The following is a 10,480-nucleotide window of genomic DNA, read 5'->3' as shown; positions in this document are numbered from 1 at the left end:
ATTGTAGGGTAAGAGAGAGTAGTTCATTTTGAGGATCCAGACACAGGGTTGAGCAAGACAGCTGACACCCCATTTCTGTCCTCCTTTATGAAAAAGGAATTTATTCCCTTGGAGTTATATACTTTTAATTGAAGGGGATGGCTTTTCCTCTCCCTTTATTCCCTCACTTTGGCAGCAGCAGCACAACACCCAGTTTCTTTCCAGAGAAGAAGGGTGGTGGTTTTTTAACTCAGTTTGTGGTTTTTCTTAGCCAAGGTAGCCTAATTTGCTGCTTCTTGGGTGCCGAAAAGATGAAAAAGAATTTTATTCATCCTAAGCATGTTCAGGGCCTGTGCTTCCCTGTGTATGCTGCCAGCCCCCAACAGTTTTCCAGGCTGGCTGTGGCTGAGAGGTGCAACAACCAGTCACAGGTTTACTTTCTTGTTTTCACCAAGGTCTGAGGGCTTTGCTTTCCACTGCCAGGGAATTTAGCCAGAGGGTGAAGCTGCTGAGCATCCCCTTCCCAAACCAGCTCTGCCATCAGCCACCCCCAGCCTTCCCACACTAAAAGCTGAACACAAGTTGGGGATGAAAAGAACACTCCGCTGTATTTTAGCAGCCAAGTTTTTTTGAGGAATGGAAACAAAGCTGTGGAGTGAGCAGCCACATGTGTGAAATGGATGGTCAGTGCATCTTCCCGTGGGCTCCTGGGCTGCTTTTGGGACCAAACCCCCCACAATTAAATGGAAAAAATTAAATTAGGAACTTGTGCATGGAAGCACCTTCAGGAAAAGAAAGGGAGCAGTGACTGAGCAGCCCCATAGCTGTTCATGCTTCCTGGGGAGACAAGGCAAAGGATTAGCAGGGCAACACAGGGAAGTGATTTTAGGGAAAGGGACATGTGAAAGCACAGGAGACCCTGGCACACTGCTGGCTCTGGCTCAGCAGCCCCCCACTCCCCCCCAGATCACAGAGCAGCAGCATTTCAAAGGATGCCACAGCACTGGCTCAACCTCCATCCTCTCCCCTGACCTCCCCAGCCCTTCCCCCTGGGCAATTTGGCTTCCCTTGTCTCCAACAAGTGGCTGGCCTGCCCCAGGACATGGTTTCCTGCTCAAAGGCCAAAATTGAGGTTTATTGTCAGCACTGCCCTCCAGTTCCTGCCATCCAGCAGCCCCGTGGTGATCCTGCCTGAGGCAGGGGCTCCGTGCCCGGCATCTCCTCGACAGCGGATGCTCTGCTGCAGAAGCGCTTACTTATAAATTAAGGGTTTTTGGGGTTTTTGGCTTCATCCCTGCTAGGAATCATCATACAGGGGGTTGTTGTAGTTGCCCCAGGAGCCGTAGTCGTGGTCATCCAGAAGCCTTCCATAGGAGGAGTGCCTGCCAGGGAGAGCAAACCCGAGGTTACTTTGAGGATTTGTTACTTATTTTGCAATGGGATGAAGAAATATTAATGCAAAGGCTCCCTAGGTCAAGCTTTGGGGTGTTTTGAGAGGAAGGACTGGGAGAAGTGAAGCTCAGATTGAATTTTGCCCCCGTTGAATGAGCCTGGCCAGGGAATTAAAACCAGACCTTTGCTCATCTCAGCTGTCAGCAAAGGCTCATTAGGGATGCTCAGCACTGGGCTCTGCTGCTGTTTATTGTCCCAGCTTTCCCAAGGGATAATTACTGGATACGACTATGCTGAGCAGCATCTCTGGCATTTGAGCAGGGCTGTTGCAAAATGAGGGATGCAAACTCTGCTTTCCAGTACAGGAGTGGTAAGAAACGGAGCCCTGCCAGCACCAGAGCCTGCACATTGCCCTGCCACACCTGGGGACAGCATCTTCCTGCCACTTGGCATCATCCTGGTGATGGTAAGAGGGAGCCTCAGGGAGGGGGGCCACCGCAAAACCAGCCTTACCTGATCTTGAGGTAGGCAGCTGCCCCGAACACCAGCACCACCACCACGATGACCGTCACGGTTATGGCCACAATGCTGCCTGTGCAGGAAACACCAGAAAGGAAAGCGTTCAGGGTTCAGCCTCCTCACGAGTCCCAGCTCCATGGCACACATCCCACAGCCCAGCTGCTCCCAGCCATCTCTGATGGGGGGAATATTCCCTCACTGCTTCCCAAAGGGGACGCCGGGCCCCCCTTTATCTTGGCAATGATCCCCTTGCCATATGTGCAGAGCAGGTATGTGTGGGATGAAACACAGAGCAGGTATGTGTGGGATGAAACACAGCCTGGGCACTGTGGACTCACTCTTTGCTGCTGCTCCCAGCACTAGGCAGCATCCAGTGCTGAGCCAAGGCTAGGAAATGCTCCAGGTCTCCCCTTTTCAGGCCATGTGGAGCACTTTTAAGCTGCCTGTTCTTGCACAAGGGGACGAGGAGAAGCTCGTGTCAGCTTCCTGAGGGCTCTGGAGGGAAAGTTAAAACCCACACCATCCTAACTCAGGCTGCACCCACCATCCAGCCGCTTGTTTCCTCTCATCCTGAAGTGTTTCAAGTCAAATTTAGAACTGAGCTTTTTATCCACATCTCCAGGCAACCGAGATTTGTTATCCACCGCTCCCGGGCTCTGCCAGTGCATCAGATGACACAGGCTGCTCCAGGAATTGTGCAGAGTGATGCTCTCAGGAAGCTGAGCACCTCTTCCCTTCCAGTTTGGGGGTTTGCCTCCCCTACCTGAGCACCCTGACGTTCTGTGTGCACACGGGGAGCTCACCTGCACTCAGGGCACGTGGTACCTCCTCCATGGTGACCCCAGTGGTTTTCTCCGAGGCTGTGGCCTGGGCTTCCGTGGGGCTCATCACAGTCACTGGGGGGGATGTTGGCTCCGTGGCCAGGCTCGGTGCCATGGCCAGTGTCCCCAGGGAAGGGACATCCTTGGCCAGCAGTGGCGGCTGTGTCATGGCCGGGCTCTCCAGGACGGGTGTCGGGGACGGGCCCGTGCCGGGGGGTGAGGTGGGCTGGCTGCTGGGAAGGGAGGGGGCAGGGGATGGCACAGCCAGCTCCGTGGGGCTGGCAGCTGCCCCCAAATCCAGGGTGCTTCTTGCCACGCCGGCAGGATTTGCTGTCCGGGGAGCCTCCGGGGCGGCTGGCACCGAGCTGGGGCTGGAGGCCACGGAGGGACCTCCTGCTGTGGCCATGGAGCTCACAGGGACAGGAGCAGGGGACAGTGCTGCCACCGGGGTGCTGGCATTGTGGCCATCCCCCTCCAGGGGCCTGGAGGATGTCCCATCTCCGGAGGGTCCCGTGGCCAAGGGCAGCTGGGGCTGGCCTGGAGCCGGTGTGGGGCCATCCCTGGAGTCTGGTTTCACTGGGACACCCCCCCAAAGCAAGGGGGGGCGGATGGGGATGAGGGGTGGCTCTGGGGAGTCATGGCCCAGTCCTAGGAGTGAGACAAAGAAATGTTAGTGACAGAGCAATTCTTGGGGCAAGCTGGTGCTTGGGAGAGTGCTAAAGGGCTTGGGAATTCAGCTGGAAATGACATTTAAAATGGAGAGAGCCATCTAAAATGAAGAGAGGGGAAATACAGCTGGGTGCCTAGAGGTGAGGCTCAAACCAGACCAGCTGTCCTGGCATCAATCAGCCTGTTTTTCCCCCAGTTTGGGATACTCCTATCACCCCAATCACCCCCTCCATCTGCTGCCAGCAGCAGGGGAAGCAGCTCCTCCTCAGAGCAGCCCCTGTGCAGCTGGGAGTGATAACACAAGACATCTCTTTCTCCTCTCCCCCCATTTCCTTGTGCATTCATTCATTTGTCTCCATTTCTTAGCACGAGGATGAGTCATTTCTCCCTCTGTCCCCACCAGCTGACTGCTGGGGCTTTTTCCCCCTTCCCAGGGGGGGGAGAAACTCAGCACTGGTCCAGCGCTGGCCCCCTCAGTGTGGCTGGGATGAGGGAAGAGTGTGCCAGCACCGTGTGACATGGGGAGGCATTTTAATTCCATGTATTCATTTATTTACATCCCCCAGAGAGCGCATCCCAAGCCCAGCACTGGGCAGAGCAGGAGCTCACTCCAGCTGCAATGAACCGATCAGGAGTGGGGAGGACAGAAGCATGCAGTGCCTGTCTGCAGGAACAATGGGATCTGGCATGGTGAGCAGGGACTCGTTAATGCAGCCAAAATTGCTTTTTTTGGTCCTGTGGATACCCATGTGGAAGGACCTCATTTTCCCAAGAAAAGGGGTCTTGGAGGAGGGACTGAGGCCGTGGCTGCTCTGCTGTCCTGAGGACAAGCACTGGGAGATGGCTCTGAGCTGTCACCCTGCTCAGGCCGAGGACACAAACCATGGCAGAGGGAGGAGGAGAGGGATGACAAGCTGGAATCTGGTCACTGCAGGGAGGCCTGGACCAGGGACCCTTCACACCACACGGTTCAGAATCCATTTGTATGTCAATATCTTCACCCCTGGAGCTTTCAGATTTCTCCAGCAGGCCCCAGCCAGCCTCTGCAGCCCAGCAAGCAGGATCCTGCCAGGACCTCAGGAGTTTGTTACCTCTGGAAGTGCAGATGCTCCCGGTGCCTCAGGGACACAGGCAGCTTTCCACCTCCCTGCAAAGCCACCCTGATGTCCCTAAGTGCTTGGGGTCAGCAGAGCTCCCATGATCTGCTGCACTTTGGAGGCAGACCGGAGCTGGCAGTGCTGCTGGCCGGGATGAGTCAGGAACTTTCCGATAACATCTGAGGGGCATAAATTCGGAGGCTGAGCCAGAACTGGAGGCAGGAACCATCTCTGGCTGCTGGCTGAGAGCTCCCAGCCAAGGAGGTCACAAGTCACAGGGACTCTTCCCAGGAGAGCAAGGAAGCTCAGCTCTGCCCTGGTCTCCCCTGCCTCTCCCTGAGAGCCGCCCGTGCCTGTGCTGTGCTGTCCCCGCCTCCTCCATGGGGGATCTGGGATCCACCCAGAGGAGACAACCCCAGGAAAGCCCTGCCATGATCCCAGAGGCAACACAGGCTGCTTCTGAATGGGGTTAGGATCGAGGGACAAAAGGCTTGAGGGCTCCCTTGGCTGGTGCTCCACATGTCCCCATCCATGTCCCTGCACCCAGCTGGTGGGGAGCCTTGTGTGTACATCCTGTCCTCTCCCCAGTGCATGTGAAAGGGAAAACCGAAAGGAAAACAAAAGCCAAGCAGAGTTTTTCTTGGTTTCCCCAGCACCTGGTTTGCAGGAGCTGCTGCTGGGGGACAAGGGACAGACCAGACAGGCACAGCACTTCCCACAGGACCGTGTGGCTTGGGAGGCTGAAGCCCCTCCAGCAGGGGCTGTCAGAGGGACTGAGGGATGTCAGCTCCCAGAGGATGCCCAGCATAGCTCAGCCCTGAGGAATTTGCTCATCTAATTCACTTAGGGCAGCTGACCACCCTGCTGGAATCCATCGGGGAGCAAGGCAGGGGCCTGCCAGGATGAGGTGACTGCCCAGGAAAGCAGCAGTGTCACACTCCAGGGCCCCAGAGCAGCTTTGCCAAGTCCTTTTCCTAGGATTTTCTCACTAGGAATACAGAAAACAGCCAGGGAAAGAAGACCCCAAAGCTGTGTCAATCTAATATCCTGCTCTTAGGGGAAGGGGATATTCTTAGGGGAGTATTAGCCCTAATTACATGCCAACCTGAGGAATTATCCCTCTCTCCTGGTGAATTATCTCCCTCTGCCACTGCCACGATGCTCTCCTGGCTCCTGGAAGGCACAGAGAAGGGCAGGTCTTGCCCTTGCAGAGCTGAGTGATGCTCATGCTCCTCTTGGGAAAGAGCTGCTTGACCTGGGCTGGCAGCCTCTCCAGGATGCACTTCCCAGGCACTCCAAAAGCCATTGCAGCAGATCCTGAAGTGCTCTGCCAGCTGAAAGGCAGCCTAAAAGCCACCAGAGAACATCTCCAGCCCGAGTGAATGACATCAGGCCAGAGCTGCAAACAAGCATCCACTGATAAAGGCAGAGATGGAGCTTTCAGCCAGGCTCACTGCAGAGCTCAAGGCCTCTGACACAGCCACAGGAGATGCCAGGAGCAGCCCCAGTTAGCTACAGCCCCCAAGCCCCAGCTGCAGCCAGGGGAGCTCCCCCAGCAGCCAAGGCCAAAGGGATAATGCAGGTTTCCACCACACGGGTGTTGTTTATTCTGCCTGCCCTTACACAAGGAGCCTCACCAGCTGCTCTGAACAAGAATTACAGCAGCAGCAGGAAAACAAGGAAAGCTGCTGGACACACACTGCTGCAGCCAGCCTGGGTGCCACTTTCTGTGCCAGTTTAGCAGCTGGCAAACACCCAGAAAACACAAGTAACCAAGGCCATAGGTAAGCATCACTGCTCTTTCAAGCAAAGCTCTGTAGAAACCTGGCTTTAATCACGAGAGTGAGCAAAGAAATATCTTTTGCCAGTCCTGTATCATGCTGCTCACCAAATGCTGATGACAGAACAGCCCTGATTCCCCTGAGCGTGCCTTGGGTTGTCACCAGGTTAAGTGATGCAGAGCAGTAAAACAACCTAGATGTAAATATAAGTAAGGATTTCCTGCCCGTGACCTCGTTGGCTCAGCTTTGGTTTCTGTGGATGGGGATTCTCATAACTTGGTGCTGGTTTTTGGAAGTTTCCCTCCCCCTTGTTAATGCTCAGGTACGATTTTCATTGTATTTCTTTGCTGTAAAACCAGCAGCATCTGGCTGTGGATGGCAGAAGCTCTCCTTACAGCAGCTAGGACTAAGCCAAACTGGTTTTTGCTTTGGGTTCAACGAGTTTTTCCAGCTGTTCAGCCCTGCCTCCCCTTCCCTGTCCCCATGCAGTCTGGGATCTGGGGATGTTCAAATCTCCCTGGCTGGGGGCCCCACCTGCAGTGCACGGGGCTGTGACTGAGCTCTGTGCTGACGTGGGGACGGGAGCACAGAGGGTGTGGTGGCTGCTCTGGGCCTTTAACTTGTGTCTTTCTCCTTCTGGGCACTGCTGCGGACTCTTGCCTCGTTATCCCAAAGAAATATGGGTGATGGGGAGGTCTGGGAGCAGTTCTGCGGGCTCTGAGCTGTGTCTCACACTCACTGGGATTTTGATCCATCCAGCTGGATCAGTGGTGGGAAATGGTGACTCCTGGGGGCATCTCCAGCTGGAGGTGTGCAGCAAAGCTCCAGCACTGCCTGTGAGTGCTGGTGACCCCAGTGCCAGCAGCAGCACCCCTGCCTGACGTGCTGCTCCGCTCCTTGCTGCTCTGTCTCCTCTGTTTTCAATGCCAGGGTCTGCTGGAGATGGTGTGAGAGCAGTTCTGAGAGCAGGAGGACACCAAGGGAGAAAAGCAGAAGCCAGAAACAGCCCCAGGTAAAAGGCAGAGCTCTTCCCTGCCCGTGAGAGGCAGCCAGGGCCATCAGATCCAATAAATGTGCAGTTGCTGTGATTTACTGGCAGGCCGAGCTGGCTTCCTGCATGATTAGTTTTATTCTGCTGCATGCTCGTTAAGTGCCTGAGCTCTAATTGCTCTGAGGCTTTCTGTAGCTCAGAGAAACAGCTGCACAGCAGAAATCCCTGTGTCCGTGTGTCCATCTGTCCCAGCCCTGAGGCCTGCACACCCTCCGGAGCCTGAGGAATGCTGCTGTGGGCAGAGTCCCCTTGAGGAGACAGGAGGGAAGGTCCAGCACCCTTACCAGCTGAAAATAGATTTTTTTTGTTGTTAAATTCACGTGGCTCCCTGCATGCTGCACACTCCCTCCTTCCTCGCCTGGGGTGGGTGTCCAGGTTCTTCCCTGCCCCATGATCCCAACCCAGAGGCGAGGACTGCTGGGGACACAACAAACCCAGGCTCCAGCCAAGGAAAAGGTAGTGATCCCCACCCCCCCTAAAACTGTGTTGCTCAATTATTCAGCTCTTAAGCCCTTGATGCTGATGCTGCAATGAAATTATAGCAGAAAAGGAGGTGAAGAGGAATTTTTAGGTGATTTTTTTTCCTCCTGAGAGTGGCGAAACACCTGTCAGCCTGTACAGCCAGAGGTATCTGATGAGGACCTGGGGTGGAAAGCAGTAGCTGACAGCTCCAGCCCCTTCTGAAATGATGTCTTGCTTGTTTAAGTAAAAAATACATTAGGTATTTCAAGTTATATTCTTGAAACATGCCAACAGGTGTTAGTTATGCTGTGCTGATTTCCCCTGGGGAAGGGGAATAAGGGATCCCATGGGATGCTCTTTGCTGTCTCCTGGGTCTGGGAGCTGGCAGATGGACCTGCCTGCTGGGGACACCTCAAAATATTTTTTCCCATATCTTGGATATACCTCTGGAGCCAGCCAGGACTTTTGCAAGAAGCAGCTCTGCCCAGGTGACAACTCCCCAGCTCCATAATTTTCCTGGCTGGCTGCTAATTAGTGATTCCAGGTGCAGCTTCCAATGTGCATCAGCCCCATTCCAGCCCCTCCCAGAGGGAGAAGCAACTGGGCTTGGCAGAGGAATTTTGGAGCATCCCCTGGTATTAGAGCCTGGTGGCTCATTTGGGCTGGGAGAGGGGATAATTCCCCAGCTCCCCTGTCCTTCAGCTCATGGGGGAGCAGAGTGCCTGAACGTTTGCCTCCTCAGTGGCAGAATTAAACAGCCCATGAGGCTCTGAGAGCCCAAAAAGCAGCTCTTCCAGCCCAGAGTCTCCACGAAGAAGCACTCAGAACCAAGATCTGTTTCTAAAAAGTGCTTAAAAACGTCCCAGTTGGGGCACAGGGGGAGCTGCAGGAGGGGAGAGTGGGCCTGGGGCTGGGCACCAGGTCAGGAAAGCAAAACAAGTTTCGATTTCCATCCAGAGGAAGGAGTAATAACAGGATAAAAACTTCCTTGTGCAAGACTCTGCTCTTTCATTATGTGGCCAGGCAAAGCCCAGAATTATTTCACTCCTGGCCAGTGACGTCCTGGCTGTCATTTGGTCCTGAAGAATGAGCCTGGAGCAAATTTAAATTGTGCTTGGTGTTTCCTCCCAAGTGAGATTATATATATATATATACATACACATTTTTTTTCTTTTTTAAAAAAATTATTTCAGTGAGGGCAAAAATGTTGCAGAAAGCATCTGAAAGATGCTCGAGGGCTGTTTGGGAGCAGCCTGAGGGACGTGGGACCAGAGTCCAGGGAAATCTTTCATGTTTCTCGTGCCAAGCCTGGCTGGCGTTGGAGCTTTGGAGAGGGATGGTCGTGGGAACAGCTTCGGGTTTGGCCGGGGCGCTGGGAAAAGCCCGCCCCGACCCCAAGGCTGCCTCCCGGCAGGGACCGCCTGCTCTAGGGGCACATGTGGGCCCGTGAGGGAGAAGAAAGAGCATCCCCAGCATCCCAATGCTCGTCCCTATCCCTCCCGAACGCATTTTCTCGGGAAGCACAGATCGGGAGCTCGCTGGCAAATCCCCCTTTTTCAGGGACATTTATCCATCCCGCTCTCCCTGATCCAGGGAGGATCTCCCGAGGTCCGGGGTGATGGTTGGGGGTTCCGCGGCTGCCGCTGCCTGCGGGCTGTGCCGGGAGCTCCCTGGGGCGGCTGTGCCGGCAGCGATGTGACAGCGACATCCCCGCCGATGGATCTCGCTCTCCTCCCGCGCAGCGTGCCCGGTTATGCAAGTGTGTTTTCCATGTTCCCGGGCAGGCGGCTCCTCGTGTTTATTAAAAGCCCAGCCTGGGCGGGCGGGCGGGCGGAGGGGTGACCCGCGCTCGCTGTCGCATCAGCCGGGGACAGAAGTGTCCCCGCCGAGCGCCTCGCGGGGGGAAGGTGCCAGATGGGGCAATTTCTGTGGCATGGGGACGCTGGTGCCGCCGGGGGGAGACGCCAGGGGCCGGGGGAGTGCGAGCTCGGCCCAAGGCCAGGGAGAGCCACAGAATTCCCTGGAAGCAGCGGCCGCGGGGGGAAGGGACGCGCGGGGCGGGGGTGACTCCAGCCCGGCCAGGGGGCGGCCGTGGGGACGCTCGGGTGGCCCCATCCAGGCACCCTCCTTGGCGCAGCCGGGGACTCCGCTGGGCACCCTCCGAGGGGCGAGGGGCGACACCTCCCGCACCGCTGTCATTGGGGGTGACCGCCTCACACGGGGGTGTCAGCGGGACCCGCGGCGGGGTCCGGGAAGGAGCCGCGCTGTCCCCGGCAGTCCCGGGGCTCCTCCGTCCCCGCGGCCCCATCGCTCCCCGCCGCCCATCCCGCTGCGCTTACCTGCCGGGAGGAGGAGGAGGGCGAGGAAGAGCGGGCGGCAGCAGCTGCCCATGGTGCCGGCGGCGCTGGCAGCCGCGGCGGGAGGGACGCAGCGCCCGGCCCGGCCCGGCCCCCGCCGCCCGGCCCGCCCCCGGCCCGCCCCCGGGCCGGCCCACAGCGGCACCTGCCGGCACCGGCACCGGAGCCACCGGCTGCCAGGGACCGACCGCGCTGCACTGGTGCGCCTGTCCCGGGATGAGGCGGCGGGGCTGGATGCCGAGTGCCACACGCTCCCGGGGGTGTCACACCCTGGGGACCAGGCGGTGCCAGCCGGTGGCACCCACTTGGGGTGCTCTGTGCCACTGGTACTTGTTCCTCTTCCTTGCCTGGG

The 10,480-nt window shown here is 56.8% G+C and overlaps 1 protein-coding gene across 1 annotated transcript; it reads right to left on the bottom strand.

Moving 5' to 3' along the window:
- Positions 1-561: 561 nt before the first annotated feature.
- On the bottom strand, positions 562-10,260 carry PARM1 (prostate androgen-regulated mucin-like protein 1). Its single transcript, XM_074541899.1, has 4 exons — positions 10,111-10,260; positions 2,694-3,359; positions 1,885-1,963; positions 562-1,361 (listed from the first exon to the last, which is right to left on the bottom strand). The coding sequence occupies exons 1-4, from the start codon at positions 10,160-10,162 to the stop codon at positions 1,277-1,279; spliced, it is 882 nt and encodes a 293-aa protein (XP_074398000.1). The 5' UTR covers positions 10,163-10,260; the 3' UTR covers positions 562-1,276.
- Positions 10,261-10,480: the final 220 nt, after the last annotated feature.

Source organism: Zonotrichia albicollis, chromosome 5 (assembly GCF_047830755.1).
Source record: "Zonotrichia albicollis isolate bZonAlb1 chromosome 5, bZonAlb1.hap1, whole genome shotgun sequence".
In the NCBI taxonomy this organism is placed as follows: domain Eukaryota; kingdom Metazoa; phylum Chordata; class Aves; order Passeriformes; family Passerellidae; genus Zonotrichia; species Zonotrichia albicollis.
This window is presented reverse-complemented; position numbering and strand designations above follow the sequence as displayed.

Bases quoted from the DNA above. Each gene is read 5' to 3' on its own strand.
- PARM1 (XM_074541899.1), bottom strand. From the start codon at position 10,162: ATGGGCAGCTGCTGCCGCCCGCTCTTCCTCGCCCTCCTCCTCCTCCCG. The intron at 1,964-2,693 runs GTGAGCTCCCCG...TTTCCTGCACAG, and splicing joins ACCACGTGCCCTGAGTGCAG to GCAGCATTGTGGCCATAACC. The intron at 1,362-1,884 runs GTAAGGCTGGTT...TCTCCCTGGCAG, and splicing joins GCTGCCTACCTCAAGATCAG to GCACTCCTCCTATGGAAGGC.